The sequence below is a fragment of the Salvelinus namaycush genome, chromosome 17, assembly GCF_016432855.1.
Source record: "Salvelinus namaycush isolate Seneca chromosome 17, SaNama_1.0, whole genome shotgun sequence".
NCBI classification, from domain to species: Eukaryota; Metazoa; Chordata; class Actinopteri; order Salmoniformes; family Salmonidae; genus Salvelinus; species Salvelinus namaycush.
The window spans coordinates 20,010,908-20,029,617 of NC_052323.1; the positions used below are offsets into that span (position 1 = coordinate 20,010,908).

Here is an 18,710-nt window from a genome sequence, read left to right on the forward strand (position 1 = left end):
AAGCTACAGCCATCATTGTTCTCAGTATTGACATTGGAGCAGAGGTGTAAGCTGCAGGATCAGGCAGCTTTCCTCAGGGTAAGGGTGTGGTCTCAGTCCAACTCCAACCAAATTTCCACAAAACACAGCACAGGAGAGAAACGGAGGGAACTGAGAGTTGGGTGGTTATATAGCACAAGGCAGGACTACTCACCTACCCAGAGTTTTAGCGCCATCTATTGGCCATTTCATACATCTAATGGCCATTTCATACATCTAATGGCCATTTTATACATCTTGGCCATTGCATTATAACAAGAACTTGTTGTAACCATGCAGTGAGTGACAGGTAGAACATAGTTTTCATAAAAGCAAATACACATGCAAATATGTCAGGTGCCTTACATTTTGTACACATTTTAACAGGGTTTTCTTTTTACAGAATGGTTTGCTGAAGCTGAATGGTTTGCTGAAGCATGTTCATGAATCAACGGTACTGATGTTATCTCATGTTTTGTTTTTCAGTAAAACCAAGGCAGAAAGAAACCACACCAGAGCATAGGCAAAGGACAAGGAAAAACAAAGGTATTTCACCTACTTAGAAATCACCTTATTAAGAAATACTATAGTCTTAGTTTGCATTTTATTTTCTATTTCATGTGATTTGTTTTCTCTCTCTCTCTCCCCCCTTCTCTCTCCCCCTCTCTCTCTCCCCCCTTCTCTATCCCCTCTCCCCCTCCCTTCTCTCTCCCCCTCCTTCTCTCTCCCCCCCTCTCCCCCTCCTTCTCTCTCCCCCTCTCTCCCCCTCCTTCTCTCTCCCCCTATTCCCCCTCCTTCTCTCTCCCCCTCTCTCCACCTCCTTCTCTCTCCCCCTCTCCCCCTCCTTCTCTCTCCCCTTCTCCCCCTCCTTCTCTCTCCCCCTCTCTCCACCTCCTTCTCTCTCCCCCTCTCTCCCCCTCCTTCTCTCTCCCCCTCTCTCCACCTCCTTCTCTCTCCCCCTCTCTCCCCCTCCTTCTCTCTCCCCCTCTCTCCCCCCCTTCTCTCTCCCCCTCTCCCCCTCATTCTCTCCCCCTCCCTCTCTCTCCCCTCTCCCCCTCTCCCCCTCCTTCTCTCTCCCCCTCTCTCCCCCTCCTTCTCTCTCCCCCTCTCTCCCCCTCCTTCTCTCTCCCCCTCTCTCCACCTGCTTCTCTCTCCCCCTCTCCCCCTCCTTCTCTCTCCCCCTCTCTCCACATCCTTCTCTCTCCCCCTCTCCCCCCTCCTTCTCTCTCCCCCTCTCCCCCTCCTTCTCTCTTCCTCCTTCTCTCTCCCCTCTCTCCCCCTCCATCTCTCTCCCCCTCCTTCTCTCTCCCCCTCCATCTCTCTCCCCCTCCTTCTCTCTCCCCCTCTCTCCCCCTCCTTCTCTCTCCCCCTCTCTCCCCCTCCTTCTCTCTCCCCCTCTCTCCACCTCCTTCTCTCTCCCCCTCCTCTCTCCTTCTCTCTCCCCCACCTTCTCTCTCCCCCTTTCTCCCCCTCCTTCTCGCTCCCCCTCTCCCCCACCTTCTCTCTCCCCCTCTCCCCCTCCTTCTCTCTCCCCCTCTCCCCCCCTCCTTCTCTCTCCCCCTCTCCCCCTCCTTCTCTCCCCCCCTCTCTCCCTCTCCTTCTCTCTCCCCTTCTCTCCCCCTCCTTCTCTCTCCTTCTCTCTCCCCCTCTCTCCCTCCTTCTCTCTCCCCCTCCTCCTCTTTCCATCTCTCTCCTCCTCCTTCTCTCTCCTTCTCTCTCCCCCTCTCCCCCCCTCCTTCTCTAAAGTTCAGCCCATGAACTAACTTAATGGTGTTGTTCTCCAAAGCGTCTTTGAGATTCTTCTTGTATTGATAAAAGCCCTATTAACATCTATCGTTATTAAAGGATGGCTGAAGAGGAGGAAACCAGGGAGGTGCTCTTCTCTGACTGGTCGGGTCCAGAGAAACAGGGAATGACCCTTGAGCAGTCAGGCGAAGGAGAGATCTATGTCAAAGAGGTGAAAATGGAGTCGCCTGCTGGACGCACTGGAAGAGTACACGAGGGTATGTAACGGAGTTAGCATTGCTCTTCTGTAAGGTATTCATGAACTTAATTGATTTCTACAGTTATCTAAGCTCCTGATATATTATAATTTATGTAAGATGATATACAGTAAGATTTGATAGATCTACCTTTGTTTTATTCAAAATCCATTTTGACTGACAGATTTTTAACATAGTATCAATGTCCTCTTGTGTCCTTCCCCCTAAAGGTGATCAAATTGTGGGTGCCACCATTTACTTTGACAACATGAGTTCTGAGGAGACAGCGGAGCTCCTCAAGACCCTAAACAAACACAAGGTTGGTCTGAAACTACAGAACAAGGACAAGTCACCATGCCGCTCCCCCATGGGCACTATGTCACCCTGCCGCTCCCCAATGGGAACTCTGACGTATGAAGGGAAGGGGAGGTTTGGAGGCTCCAGCCAAGACAGTATCCTGGTATGTAGCTATGTTTACTGTGCAAGCAATGTTAAGTGTATTTACTTGTGTGATGGTGCGGCAAAAGATTGGCATTTTACAGGATTTGAATAAACTTTTCAGTAGCTTTTATGTGAACACCAGGATCGGGGTCAATTCACTTCCAGTCAATTCAGGAAGTACACTGGAATTCCAATTATCTTCAATGGTTTTATAACGAGGAACATTTAGAATTGTAATTAGAATTAGGTTTACTTTCAGAATTCACGGGAATTGAAATTGAAATGAACCCCAACTCTAGTGAACATAGACTTCTTGAATACAGACTATACACATATCTTCTTAAATATACTTACTTCCATATCGAATGTTCATACTGTATATTTTCAACAATAGTATTATTATCTAATGTAATACATTTATGAATTACTGCAATTACTGATTTCACCTTCTTTTGACGAGAACAGAGTGGGGATGATGAAGATTACAAGAGAATATATTCCAAGAAGATTAAGCCCCGACTGAAGTCTGAGGATCTGGCTGAGGGCGTGGACGTCCATACGGAGCGCCACAGCAGCACCAGCACTGACGGCAGCACGATCACCACTATCACCCGTCGCATCACTACCTACTCTGTAGATATGCCAGGGGGCGTGGACGAGCAGCTTGAGCTCACCGGGCCAGAGTTCAAAGGGAAACGATACGAGCAGTCAGAAGGGGGCAGCTCGTCTCAAATACGAGTTTTACACGGAAGCGGAAGCTCTTCAGGTATAGGAGGTGGATTGGAGGGGGGTGATTTTGAACTAGGAGGTGATGGTGTTTCCTTCACTGGGCCGCATGTAACTAGCTCTTCTGAGAAGCACTGGAGCACTGGAGGGGTGAAAACCACCACTATTACGAGGGAGATAGAGGGCGGAGATGGTGGAGCAGCAGGGATCAGATTCAAAGGACCTAACTTTGGAATGTCGGGGGCGAAGGGTCAGCGGGAGTTTGGCCTCTATAGAGGGGGTCAGCAGGGAGACGGGAGCGTTCAGGTTTCAGGTGACTCAGCTGACTACCAGGCAGGATCAGTCAATGTCACGATCCCTGGAAGAACAACAAATATTTCCTCCAGCTCCATATCAATGGGTAAAGGGGAGGTGAGAGGAGTAGACGTTAATTTGCCTGGTAGAGGCAGTGCAGACTGGCAGGGTAGGGTCGGAGGTTCAGTACCTGGAATAACCATTAGTGATCAACAGATGAGAGAGTCTGGGATCGTAGGTCACTCCGAAGGCAACCAGGGTGGGGTTTCCTTACCCAGCATGCCAGGCATTGATACAGGGTTGAATGGAGGCAAGATATCAACAGACATAAGAGCACCAATACTTGACATCAGTATCCCAGGCATGAAGGAGTCTGGCTCAGTGAAAACGTCTGTAAAAGGACCGTCAGTAAAAGGAACGACCATTGAAAATGAAAGCAAACTTAAAGGTGGCATCAAAATGCCATCATTTGGACTGAACACTGCAGGTACAGAAAGCGATGGAGATGTTAAACTACCGAAGGTGAAGGGTAGTGTAGATGTTTCGGTTCCCGGAGTAGATGTAGATGTATCAGGCCCATCTATGAATGTTAAAGAAGGAAAGAAGATAGGTGGTATTGATATCAAAGCACCTAAAGTAGACATTAACGTTTCAGGTGTTGATGTTCATGATCCAGAAGGCGGATTCAAGATACCCAAAGTAAAGATGCCATCATTTGGAATCAAAGGAGCGGGACGTGAGGGACCAGATGTTGATGTCAACCGACCAAAAACTGACATTGACATCAAGTCTCCCAAAGTGGACATTAAAGGTCCAGAACTTGACATTGAAGGTCCAGATGGTAAAATCAAAGGGTCAAAATTCAAGATGCCGACAATATCAGGACCAAACATCTCAATGCCCGACGTGGACTTCAATCTGAAAGGTCCAAAGATGAAAGGAGATTTTGATGTGTCAGGAGACCTCAAAGCACCCAAAGTAGACATTGAAGGTCCAGATGTTGACATTGAAGGTTCAGGAGGATTTAAGATGCCAAAGATGAAGATGCCGTCATTTGGATTCAAAGGACCTAAACTGGAGGGGCCAGATGTTAATCTCAACCTTCCTAAAGCTGACACTGACATCAATGCTCCCAATGTTGACATTAAAGGTCCATCAATATCAGGACCAAAGATCTCCATGCCCGATATGGACTTCAATCTGAAAGGTCCAAAGATAAAGGGAGATTTCGATGTGTCAGGACCCAAGATAGAAGGAGACCTCAAAGCACCCAAAGTAGACATAGAGAGGGCAGATCTTGACATTGAAGGTTCAGGAGGATTTAAGATGCCAAAGATGAAGATGCCATCATTTGGATTCAAAGGACCTAAATTGGAGGGTCCAGATGTTGATGTTAACCTACCAAGAGCTGATATAGACATCAAAGCTCCCAAAGTGGACATTAAAGGTCCAGAACTTGACATTGAAGGTCCAGATGGAAAAATCAAAGGGCCAAAATTCAAGATGCCATCAATTTCAGGACCGAAGATCTCCATGCCTGATGTGGATTTCAACCTAAAAGGTTCAAAGATGAAAGGAGATTTCGATGTGTCAGGGCCCAAGATAGAAGGAGACCTCAAAGCACCCAAAGTAGAGATAGAAGGGCCAGATCTTGACATTGAAGGTTCAGGAGGATTTAAGATGCCAAAGATGAAGATGCCATCATTTGGATTCAAAGGACCTAAATTGGAGGGTCCAGATGTTGATGTTAACCTACCAAGAGCTGATATAGACATCAAAGCTCCCAAAGTGGACATTAAAGGTCCAGAACTTGACATTGAAGGCCCTGATGGTAAAATCAAAGGGCCGAAATTCAAGATGCCGTCAATGTCAGGACCAAAGATCTCCATGCCCGATGTGGACTTCAATCTGAAAGGCCCAAAGGTGAAGGGAGATTTTGATATGTCAGGAGACCTTAAAGCACTCAAAGTAGACATTGAAGGTCCAGATCTTGACATTGAAGGTCCAGATGGAAAAATCAAAGGGCCAAAATTCAAGATGCCATCAATTTCAGGACCGAAGATCTCCATGCCCGATATGGACTTCAATCTGAAAGGTCCAAAGATGAAGGGAGATTTCGATGTATCAGGGCCCAAGATAGAAGGAGACCTCAAAGCACCCAAAGTAGACATAGAGGGGCCCGATGTTGACATTGAAGGTTCAGGAGGATTTAAGATGCCAAAGATGAAGATGCCATCATTTGGATTCAAAGGTCCTAAATTGGAGGGTCCAGATGTTGATGTTAACCTACCAAGAGCTGATATAGACTTTAAAGCCCCCAAAGTGGACATTAAAGGTCCAGAACTTGACATTGAAGGCCCTGATGGTAAAATCAAAGGGTCGAAATTCAAGATGCCGTCAATGTCAGGACCAAAGATCTCCATGCCTGATGTGGACTTCAATCTGAAAGGTCCAAAGATGAAGGGAGATTTCGATGTGTCTGGGCCCAAGATAGAAGGAGACCTCAAAGCACCCAAAGTAGACATAGAGGGGCCAGATGTTGACATTGAAGGTTCAGGAGGATTTAAGATGCCAAAGATGAAGATGCCATCATTTGGATTCAAAGGACCTAAATTGGAGGGTCCAGATGTTGATGTTAACCTTCCAAGAGCTGATATAGACATCAAAGCTCCCAAAGTGGACATTAAAGGTCCAGATCTTGACATTGAATGTCCAGATGGAAAAATCAAAGGGCCAAAATTCAAGATGCCATCAATTTCAGGACCAAAGATCTCCATGCCCGATATGGACTTCAATCTGAAAGGTCCAAAGATAAAGGGAGATTTCGATGTGTCAGGACCCAAGATAGAAGGAGACCTCAAAGCACCCAAAGTAGACATAGAGAGGGCAGATCTTGACATTGAAGGTTCAGGAGGATTTAAGATGCCAAAGATGAAGATGCCATCATTTGGATTCAAAGGACCTAAATTGGAGGGTCCAGATGTTGATGTTAACCTACCAAGAGCTGATATAGACATCAAAGCTCCCAAAGTGGACATTAAAGGTCCAGAACTTGACATTGAAGGTCCAGATGGAAAAATCAAAGGGCCAAAATTCAAGATGCCATCAATTTCAGGACCGAAGATCTCCATGCCTGATGTGGATTTCAACCTAAAAGGTTCAAAGATGAAAGGAGATTTCGATGTGTCAGGGCCCAAGATAGAAGGAGACCTCAAAGCACCCAAAGTAGAGATAGAAGGGCCAGATCTTGACATTGAAGGTTCAGGAGGATTTAAGATGCCAAAGATGAAGATGCCATCATTTGGATTCAAAGGACCTAAATTGGAGGGTCCAGATGTTGATGTTAACCTACCAAGAGCTGATATAGACATCAAAGCTCCCAAAGTGGACATTAAAGGTCCAGAACTTGACATTGAAGGCCCTGATGGTAAAATCAAAGGGCCGAAATTCAAGATGCCGTCAATGTCAGGACCAAAGATCTCCATGCCCGATGTGGACTTCAATCTGAAAGGCCCAAAGGTGAAGGGAGATTTTGATATGTCAGGAGACCTTAAAGCACTCAAAGTAGACATTGAAGGTCCAGATCTTGACATTGAAGGTCCAGATGGAAAAATCAAAGGGCCAAAATTCAAGATGCCATCAATTTCAGGACCGAAGATCTCCATGCCCGATATGGACTTCAATCTGAAAGGTCCAAAGATGAAGGGAGATTTCGATGTATCAGGGCCCAAGATAGAAGGAGACCTCAAAGCACCCAAAGTAGACATAGAGGGGCCCGATGTTGACATTGAAGGTTCAGGAGGATTTAAGATGCCAAAGATGAAGATGCCATCATTTGGATTCAAAGGTCCTAAATTGGAGGGTCCAGATGTTGATGTTAACCTACCAAGAGCTGATATAGACTTTAAAGCCCCCAAAGTGGACATTAAAGGTCCAGAACTTGACATTGAAGGCCCTGATGGTAAAATCAAAGGGTCGAAATTCAAGATGCCGTCAATGTCAGGACCAAAGATCTCCATGCCTGATGTGGACTTCAATCTGAAAGGTCCAAAGATGAAGGGAGATTTCGATGTGTCTGGGCCCAAGATAGAAGGAGACCTCAAAGCACCCAAAGTAGACATAGAGGGGCCAGATGTTGACATTGAAGGTTCAGGAGGATTTAAGATGCCAAAGATGAAGATGCCATCATTTGGATTCAAAGGACCTAAATTGGAGGGTCCAGATGTTGATGTTAACCTTCCAAGAGCTGATATAGACATCAAAGCTCCCAAAGTGGACATTAAAGGTCCAGATCTTGACATTGAAGGTCCAGATGGAAAAATCAAAGGGCCAAAATTCAAGATGCCATCAATTTCAGGACCAAAGATCTCCATGCCCGATATGGACTTCAATCTGAAAGGTCCAAAGATGAAGGGAGATTTCGATGTGTCAGGGCCCAAGATAGAAGGAGACCTCAAAACATCCAAAGTAGAGATAGAAGGGCCAGATCTTGACATTGAAGGTTCAGGAGGATTTAAGATGCCAAAGATGAAGATGCCATCATTTGGATTCAAAGGACATAAATTGGAGGGTCCAGACGTTGATGTTAACCTACCAAGAGCTGATATAGACATCAAAGCTCTCAAAGTGGACATTAAAGGTCCAGAACTTGACATTGAAGGTCCAGATGGTAAAATCAAAGGGTCAAAATTCAAGATGCCGACAATATCAGGACCAAACATCTCAATGCCCGACATGGACTTCAATCTGAAAGGTCCAAAGATGAAAGGAGATTTTGATGTGTCAGGAGACCTCAAAGCACCCAAAGTAGACATAGAAGGTCCAGATGTTGACATTGAAGGTTCAGGAGGATTTAAGATGCCAAAGATGAAGATAACATCATTTGGAATCAAAGGACCCAAACTGGAGGGGCCAGATGTTGATCTCAACCTTCCTAAAGCTGACACTGACATCAAGGCTCCCAATGTTGACATTAAAGGTCCATCAATATCAGGACCAAAGATCTCCATGCCCGATATGGACTTCAATCTGAAAGGTCCAAAGATAAAGGGAGATTTCGATGTGTCAGGACCCAAGATAGAAGGAGACCTCAAAGCACCCAAAGTAGACATAGAGAGGGCAGATCTTGACATTGAAGGTTCAGGAGGATTTAAGATGCCAAAGATGAAGATGCCATCATTTGGATTCAAAGGACCTAAATTGGAGGGTCCAGATGTTGATGTTAACCTACCAAGAGCTGATATAGACATCAAAGCTCCCAAAGTGGACATTAAAGGTCCAGAACTTGACATTGAAGGTCCAGATGGAAAAATCAAAGGGCCAAAATTCAAGATGCCATCAATTTCAGGACCGAAGATCTCCATGCCCGATGTGGATTTCAACCTAAAAGGTCCAAAGATGAAAGGAGATTTCGATATGTCAGGGCCCAAGATAGAAGGAGACCTCAAAGCACCCAAAGTAGAGATAGAAGGGCCAGATCTTGACATTGAAGGTTCAGGAGGATTTAAGATGCCAAAGATGAAGATGCCATCATTTGGATTCAAAGGACATAAATTGGAGGGTCCAGATGTTGATGTTAACCTACCAAGAGCTGATATAGACATCAAAGCTCCCAACGTGGACATTAAAGGTCCAGAACTTGACATTGAAGGCCCTGATGGTAAAATCAAAGGGCCGAAATTCAAGATGCCGTCAATGTCAGGACCAAAGATCTCCATGCCCGATGTGGACTTCAATCTGAAAGGTCCAAAGATGAAGGGAGATTTTGATATGTCAGGAGACCTTAAAGCACCCAAAGTAGACATTGAAGGTCCAGATCTTGACATTGAAGGTCCAGATGGAAAAATCAAAGGGCCGAAATTCAAGATGCCGTCAATGTCAGGACCAAAGATCTCCATGCCTGATATGGACTTCAATCTGAAAGGTCCAAAGATGAAGGGAGATTTCGATGTATCAGGGTGCAAGATAGAAGGAGACCTCAAAGCACCCAAAGTTGACATAGAGGGGCCAGATGTTGACATTGAAGGTTCAGGAGGATTTAAGATGCCAAAGATGAAGATGCCATCATTTGGATTCAAAGGTCCTAAATTGGAGGGTCCAGATGTTGATGTTAACCTACCAAGAGCTGATATAGACATCAAGGCTCCCAAAGTGGACATTAAAGGTCCAGAACTTGACATTGAAGGCCCTGATGGTAAAATCAAAGGGCCGAAATTCAAGATGCCGTCAATGTCAGGACCAAAGATCTCCATGCCTGATGTGGACTTCAATCTGAAAGGTCCAAAGATGAAGGGAGATTTCGATGTGTCAGGGCCCAAGATAGAAGGAGACCTCAAAGCACCCAAAGTAGAGATAGAAGGGCCAGATCTTGACATTGAAGGTTCAGGAGGATTTAAGATGCCAAAGATGAAGATGCCATCATTTGGATTCAAAGGTCCTAAATTGGAGGGTCCAGATGTTGATGTTAACCTACCAAGAGCTGATATAGACATCAAAGCTCCCAAAGTGGACATTAAAGGTCCAGAACTTGACATTGAAGGCCCTGATGGTAAAATCAAAGGGCCGAAATTCAAGATGCCGTCAATGTCAGGACCAAAGATCTCCATGCCCGATGTGGACTTCAACCTAAAAGGTCCAAAGATGAAGGGAGATTTCGATGTGTCAGGGCCCAAGATAGAAGGAGACCTCAAAGCACCCAAAGTAGACATAGAGGGGCCAGATGTTGACATTGAAGGTTCAGGAGGATTTAAGATGCCAAAGATGAAGATGCCATCATTTGGATTCAAAGGTCCTAAATTGGAGGGTCCAGATGTTGATGTTAACCTACCAAGAGCTGATATAGACATCAAAGCTCCCAAAGTGGACATTAAAGGTCCAGAACTTGACATTGAAGGCCCTGATGGTAAAATAAAAGGGCCGAAATTCAAGATGCCATCAATTTCAGGACCAAAGATCTCCATGCCCGATGTGGACTTCAACCTGAAAGGCCCAAAGGTGAAGGGAGATTTTGATATGTCAGGAGACCTTAAAGCACCCAAAGTAGACATTGAAGGTCCAGATCTTGACATTGAAGGTCCAGATGGAAAAATCAAAGGGCCAAAATTCAAGATGCCATCAATTTCAGGACCAAAGATCTCCATGCCCGATGTGGACTTCAATCTGAAAGGTCCAAAGATGAAGGGAGATTTCGATGTGTCAGGGCCCAAGATAGAAGGAGACCTCAAAGCACCCAAAGTAGAGATAGAAGGTCCAGATGTTGACATTGAAGGTTCAGGAGGATTTAAGATGCCAAAGATGAAGATGCCATCATTTGGATTCAAAGGACCTAAATTGGAGGGTCCAGATGTTGATGTTAACCTTCCAAGAGCTGATATAGACATCAAAGCTCCCAAAGTGGACATTAAAGGTCCAGATCTTGACATTGAAGGTCCAGATGGAAAAATCAAAGGGCCAAAATTCAAGATGCCATCAATTTCAGGACCAAAGATCTCCATGCCCGATGTGGACTTCAATCTGAAAGGTCCAAAGATGAAGGGAGATTTCGATGTGTCAGGGCCCAAGATAGAAGGAGACCTCAAAGCACCCAAAGTAGACATAGAAGGGCCAGATCTTGACATTGAAGGTTCAGGAGGATTTAAGATGCCAAAGATGAAGATGCCATCATTTGGATTCAAAGGACCTAAATTGGAGGGTCCAGATGTTGATGTTAACTTTCCAAGAGCTGATATAGACATCAAAGCTCCCAAAGTGGACATTAAAGGTCCAGATCTTGACATTGAAGGTCCAGATGGAAAAATCAAAGGGCCAAAATTCAAGATGCCATCAATTTCAGGACCAAAGATCTCCATGCCCGATGTGGACTTCAACCTGAAAGGCCCAAAGGTGAAGGGAGATTTTGATATGTCAGGAGACCTTAAAGCACCCAAAGTAGACATTGAAGGTCCAGATCTTGACATTGAAGGTCCAGATGGAAAAATCAAAGGGCCAAAATTCAAGATGCCATCAATTTCAGGACCAAAGATCTCCATGCCCGATGTGGACTTCAATCTGACAGGTCCAAAGATGAAGGGAGATTTCGATGTGTCAGGGCCCAAGATAGAAGGAGACCTCAAAGCACCCAAAGTAGACATAGAAGGGCCAGATCTTGACATTGAAGGTTCAGGAGGATTTAAGATGCCAAAGATGAAGATGCCATCATTTGGATTCAAAGGACCTAAATTGGAGGGTCCAGATGTTGATGTTAACCTTCCAAGAGCTGATATAGACATCAAGGCTCCCAAAGTGGACATTAAAGGTCCAGAACTTGACATTGAAGGCCCTGATGGTAAAATCAAAGGGCCGAAATTCAAGATGCCGTCAATGTCAGGACCAAAGATCTCCATGCCCGATGTGGACTTCAACCTAAAAGGTCCAAAGATGAAGGGAGATTTCGATGTGTCAGGGCCCAAGATAGAAGGAGACCTCAAAGCACCCAAAGTAGACATAGAGGGGCCAGATGTTGACATTGAAGGTTCAGGAGGATTTAAGATGCCAAAGATGAAGATGCCATCATTTGGATTCAAAGGTCCTAAATTGGAGGGTCCAGATGTTGATGTTAACCTACCAAGAGCTGATATAGACATCAAAGCTCCCAAAGTGGACATTAAAGGTCCAGAACTTGACATTGAAGGCCCTGATGGTAAAATCAAAGGGCCGAAATTCAAGATGCCATCAATTTCAGGACCAAAGATCTCCATGCCTGATGTGGACTTCAACCTGAAAGGCCCAAAGGTGAAGGGAGATTTTGATATGTCAGGAGACCTTAAAGCACCCAAAGTAGACATTGAAGGTCCAGATCTTGACATTGAAGGTCCAGATGGAAAAATCAAAGGGCCAAAATTCAAGATGCCATCAATTTCAGGACCAAAGATCTCCATGCCCGATGTGGACTTCAACCTAAAAGGTCCAAAGATGAAGGGAGATTTCGATGTGTCAGGGCCCAAGATAGAAGGAGACCTCAAAGCACCCAAAGTAGACATAGAGGGGCCAGATGTTGACATTGAAGGTTCAGGAGGATTTAAGATGCCAAAGATGAAGATGCCATCATTTGGATTCAAAGGTCCTAAATTGGAGGGTCCAGATGTTGATGTTAACCTACCAAAAGCTGATATAGACATCAAAGCCCCCAAAGTGGACATTAAAGGTCCAGAACTTGACATTGAAGGCCCTGATGGTAAAATCAAAGGGCCAAAATTCAAGATGCCGTCAATATCAGGACCAAAGATCTCCATGCCTGATGTGGACTTCAATCTGAAAGGCCCAAAGGTGAAGGGAGATTTTGATATGTCAGGAGACCTTAAAGCACCCAAAGTAGACATTGAAGGTCCAGATCTTGACATTGAAGGTCCAGATGGAAAAATCAAAGGGCCAAAATTCAAGATGCCATCAATTTCAGGACCAAAGATCTCCATGCCCGATGTGGACTTCAATCTGAAAGGTCCAAAGATGAAGGGAGATTTCGATGTGTCAGGGCCCAAGATAGAAGGAGACCTCAAAGCACCCAAAGTAGACATAGAGGGGCCAGATGTTGACATTGAAGGTTCAGGAGGATTTAAGATGCCAAAGATGAAGATGCCATCATTTGGATTCAAAGGACCTAAATTGGAGGGTCCAGATGTTGATGTTAACCTACCAAAAGCTGATATAGACATCAAAGCCCCCAAAGTGGACATTAAAGGTCCAGAACTTGACATTGAAGGCCCTGATGGTAAAATCAAAGGGCCGAAATTCAAGATGCCGTCAATGTCAGGACCAAAGATCTCCATGCCTGATGTGGACTTCAATCTGAAAGGTCCAAAGATGAAGGGAGATTTCGATGTGTCAGGGCCCAAGATAGAAGGAGACCTCAAAGCACCCAAAGTAGACATAGAGGGGCCAGATGTTGACATTGAAGGTTCAGGAGGATTTAAGATGCCAAAGTGGAAGATGCCATCATTTGGATTCAAAGGTCCTAACTTGGAGGGTCCAGATGTTGATGTTAACTTACCAAGAGCTGATATAGACATCAAAGCCCCCAAAGTGGACATTAAAGGTCCAGAACTTGACATTGAAGGCCCTGATGGTAAAATCAAAGGGCCAAAATTCAAGATGCCGTCAATATCAGGACCAAAGATCTCCATGCCCGATGTGGACTTCAACCTGAAAGGCCCAAAGGTGAAGGGAGATTTTGATATGTCAGGAGACCTTAAAGCACCCAAAGTAGACATTGAAGGTCCAGATCTTGACATTGAAGGTCCAGATGGAAAAATCAAAGGGCCAAAATTCAAGATGCCATCAATTTCAGGACCAAAGATCTCCATGCCCGATGTGGACTTCAATCTGAAAGGTCCAAAGATGAAGGGAGATTTCGATGTGTCAGGGCCCAAGATAGAAGGAGACCTCAAAGCACCCAAAGTAGAGATAGAAGGGCCAGATCTTGACATTGAAGGTTCAGGAGGATTTAAGATGCCAAAGATGAAGATGCCATCATTTGGATTCAAAGGTCCTAAATTGGAGGGTCCAGATGTTGATGTTAACCTACCAAGAGCTGATATAGACATCAAAGCTCCCAAAGTAGACATTAAAGGTCCAGAACTTGACATTGAAGGCCCTGATGGTAAAATCAAAGGGCCGAAATTCAAGATGCCTTCAATATCAGGACCAAAGATCTCCATGCCTGATGTGGACTTCAATCTGAAAGGCCCAAAGGTGAAGGGAGATTTTGATATGCCAGGAGACCTTAAAGCACCCAAAGTAGACATTGAAGGTCCAGATCTTGACATTGAAGGTCCAGATGGAAAAATCAAAGGGCCAAAATTCAAGATGCCATCAATTTCAGGACCGAAGATCTCCATGCCTGATGTGGATTTCAACCTAAAAAGGTCCAAAGATGAAAGGAGATTATGATATGTCAGGGCCCAAGATAGAAGGAGACCTCAAAGCACCCAAAGTAGACATAGAGGGGCCAGATGTTGACATTGAAGGTTCAGGAGGATTTAAGATGCCAAAGTGGAAGATGCCATCATTTGGATTCAAAGGTCCAAACTTGGAGGGTCCAGATGTTGATGTTAACCTACCAAGAGCTGATATAGACATCAAAGCCCCCAAAGTGGACATTGAAGGTCCAGATCTTGACATTGAAGGTCCAGATGGAAAAATCAAAGGGCCAAAATTCAAGATGCCGTCAATGTCAGGACCAAAGATCTCCATGCCTGATGTGGACTTCAATCTGAAAGGTCCAAAGATAAAGGGAGACGTGGACATGTCTGTGCCAATGATTGAAGGTGACCTGAAATCACCCAAAGTAGATATTGAAGGTCCAGATGTTGACATTGAAGGTTCAGGAGGATTTAAGATGCCAAAGATGAAGATGCCCTCTATGTCTGGCCCCAAAATGTCAATGCCTGATATTGATTTCAATCTCAAAGGGCCAAAGTTCATGGGGGGAGTTGAGGGAGAAATCAGTCCACCCAAAGCTGAATTTGATGGATTGGATGTCTCAGTTGAGAGTCCTGACATTACACCAAAGAAGTCTAAGTTCAAAAATGCCAAAGTTTGGATTCGGAGGGCCAAAAATCAAGTCTCCTGAGGTTGATGTAAATCTAGCAAAAGCAGATATTAATGTCAAAGTACCGAAAGGTAGTGTTTCAGACCTTGAGCTTGATGTTGGGGCTACCAGCCCTAAGGTCAAAGGATCCAAATTCAAAATGCCAAAATTTGGATTCAGAAGCCCGAAGGTAGAGATACCAGATATAGATATTAACATACCTAAAGCTGATGTCGGCATTAAGGGACCCAGTGTTGACATTAAAGTTCCGGAAATTGACATTGAATGCCCTGATGGCAAAATCAAGGGCCCAAAATACAAGATGCCATCAATATCAGGACCAAAGATCTCCATGCCTGATATGGACTTCAACCTGAAAGGTCCAAAGATGAAGGGAGATATTGATATGTCAGGAGACCTCAAAGCACCCAAAGTAGATATTGAAGGTCCAGATGTTGACATCGAAGGTTCAGGAGGATTTAAGATGCCAAAGATGAAGATGCCGTCCTTTGGATTCAAAGGACCCAAACTGGAGGGGCCAGATGTTGATCTCAACCTTCCTAAAGCTGACATTGATATTAAGGGGCCTAATGTTGACATCAAAGGTCCAGAACTGGACATTGAAGGCCCAGATGGTAAAATCAAAGGGCCAAAATTCAAGATGCCATCCATATCTGGACCAAATATCTCCATGCCTGATATGGACTTCAACCTGAAAGGTCCCAAAGATGAAGGGAGATGTTGATATGTCAGGAGACCTCAAAGCACCCAAAGTAGACATTAAAAGTCCAAATGTTGACATCGAAGGTTCAGGAGGATTTAAGATGCCAAAGATGAAAATGCCATCCTTTGGATTTAAAGGACCTAACCTGGAGGGTCCGGATGTCGATCTCAACCTACCTAAAGCTGACATTAACGTTGAAGGTCCAGAAATTGACATTGAAGGCCCAGATGGTAAAATCAGAGGGCCAAAATTCAAGATGCCTTCAATGTCAGGACCAAAGATATCAATGCCAGATATGGATTTCAACCTGAAAGGTCCAACGGTAAAGGGAGACTTTGATGTGTCAGTCCCCAAGATCGAAGGAGACCTCAAAGCACCCAAAATAGACATTGAAGGTCCAGATGTTGACATTGAAGGTTCAGGAGGATTTAAGATGCCAAAGATGAAGATGCCGTCCTTTGGATTCAAAAGGACCCAAACTGGAGGGGCCAGATGTTGATCTCAACCTTCCTAAAGCTGACATTGATATTAAGGGGCCTAATGTTGACATCAAAGGTCCAGAACTGGACATTGAAGGCCCAGATGGTAAAATCAAAGGGCCAAAATTCAGATGCCATCCATATCTGGACCAAATATCTCCATGCCTGATATGGACTTCAAACCTGAAAGGTCCAAAGATGAAGGGAGATGTTGATATGTCAGGAGACCTCAAAGCACCCAAATAGACATTAAAGGTCCAAATGTTGACATCGAAGGTTCAGGAGGATTTAAGATGCCAAAGATGAAAATGCCATCCTTTGGATTTAAAGGACCTAACCTGGAGGTCCGGATGTCGATCTCAACCTACCTAAAGCTGACATTAACGTTGAAGGTCCAGAATTGACATTGAAGGACCAGATGGTAAAATCAGAGGGCCAAAATTCAAGATGCCTTCATGTCAGGACCAAAGATAATGCCAGATATGGATTTCAACCTGAACTTGAGATGGAACCAGACAGACTTTATAGGGAACAGGATGCAACTTGAGATGGACCCAGAGAGACAGACAGACTTTATAGGGAACAGGATGCAACTTGAGATGGACCCAGAGAGACAGACAGACTTTATAGGGAACAGGATGCCACTTGAGATGGACCCAGAGAGACAGACAGACTTTATAGGGAACAGGATGCAACTTGAGATGGACCCAGAGAGACAGACAGACTTTATAGGAACAGGATGCAACTTGAGATGGAACCAGAGAGACAGACAGACTTTATAGGGAACAGGATGCCACTTGAGATGGACCCAGAGAGACAGACAGACTTTATAGGGAACAGGATGCCACTTGAGATGGACCCAGAGAGACAGACAGACTTTATAGGGAACAGGATGCAACTTGAGATGGACCCAGAGAGACAGACAGACTTTATAGGGAACAGGATGCAACTTGAGATGGACCCAGAGAGACAGACAGACTTTATAGAACAGGATGACTTGAGATGGAACCAGAGAGACAGACAGACTTTATAGGGAACAGGATGCCACTTGAGATGGAACCAGAGAGACAGACAGACTTTATAGGGAACAGGATGCAACTTGAGATGGAACCAGAGAGACAGACAGACTTTATAGGGAACAGGATGCAACTTGAGATGGACCCAGAGAGACAGACAGACTTTATAGGGAACAGGATGCAACTTGAGATGGACCCAGAGAGACAGACAGACTTTATAGGGAACAGGATGCCACTTGAGATGGACCCAGAGAGACTTTATAGGGAACAGGATGCCACTTGAGATGACCCAGAAGACAGACAGACTTTATAGGGAACAGATGCAACTTGAGATGGACCCAGAAGACAGACAGACTTTATAGGGAACAGGATGCAACTTGAGATGGACCAAGAGACAGACAGACTTATAGGGAACAGGATGCAACTTGAGATGGACCCAGAGAGACAGACAGACTTTATAGGGAACAGGATGCCACTTGAGATGGACCCAGAGAGACAGACAGACTTTATAGGGAACAGGATGCCACTTGAGATGGAACCAGAGAGACAGACAGACTTTATAGGGAACAGGATGCAACTTGAGATGGAACCAGAGAGACAGACAGACTTTATAGGGAACAGGATGTCACTTGAGATGGACCCAGAGAGACAGACAGACTTTATAGGGAACAGGATGCCACTTGAGATGGACCCAGAGAGACAGACAGACTTTATAGGGAACAGAATGCCACTTGAGATGGACCCAGAGAGACAGACAGACTTGAGTTTTGCTAGGGTGTTGTGGACAGGGGTGGCAAATGGCCGTAATCGCATGACTCATGACTCTGGATCAGAATGTTGCGTGTTTGATCCCAGTTGTTGAGACAATTAAAAACAAATGTTTTTACCCTATCCCAAACCTTAACCCTTACCTTAACCATTTGGAATGAGTGCCTAAACTTAACCTTTAACTTTGAAAGTTGACATTTGGAGAAATGGAACCATACAGAGCAGCAGGAGCTACAAAAACACTTCAAAATGTGACATTTGGAGAATATGGCTGAACGTCTCATTCTGCAGTGAGACTGTGAGAGCTTGTTGAGTCACCTGGCATTGCTTTGGAAAAGCCACACACAGTGCAAGATGAGTAGCTCATTAATAGGGTAAAACACTATGGAGGGGGATTGAAAATGGTATTCCAAATTAAATTGATGTTTGTTATGAAAAAGCCTTACGCTTTCTGAATTTCATTGCATCATTAGAAAGATTATTCAGTTGACCATAATTTGGTGTCCCCCATCAATTAAAACAATGGCAGTATTTGTATGGACTTTAACAAAGACACAAAGTTACTGTTTGCAAGAGAACACATTGTAAAAAATAACATATTTTCTTGAAGTATTGTATTACATCTCTTCACCTTTCGAATAAAGTGTCCCTGTTTTTTAACGTTCTGTTAAATTCACAATAATGCACACAATGTAAATC

General features: G+C 44.6%; 1 protein-coding gene across 1 annotated transcript in view; it reads left to right on the forward strand.

Moving 5' to 3' along the window:
* The first annotated feature begins 1,864 nt into the window (after positions 1 to 1,864).
* The window catches only part of LOC120062138 (neuroblast differentiation-associated protein AHNAK-like), a 20,298-nt gene continuing 3,452 nt past the window's right edge, over positions 1,865 to 18,710 (forward strand). Inside the window, 12 exon segments of the mRNA XM_039011945.1 lie at positions 1,865 to 2,021; positions 2,231 to 2,460; positions 2,907 to 5,384; positions 5,565 to 8,399; positions 8,463 to 8,952; positions 9,091 to 12,309; positions 12,463 to 14,265; positions 14,420 to 14,925; positions 15,068 to 15,745; positions 15,747 to 16,205; positions 16,207 to 16,333; positions 16,504 to 16,571. Of these exon segments, the coding sequence (XP_038867873.1) occupies positions 1,865 to 2,021; positions 2,231 to 2,460; positions 2,907 to 5,384; positions 5,565 to 8,399; positions 8,463 to 8,952; positions 9,091 to 12,309; positions 12,463 to 14,265; positions 14,420 to 14,925; positions 15,068 to 15,745; positions 15,747 to 16,205; positions 16,207 to 16,333; positions 16,504 to 16,571 (13,050 nt within the window).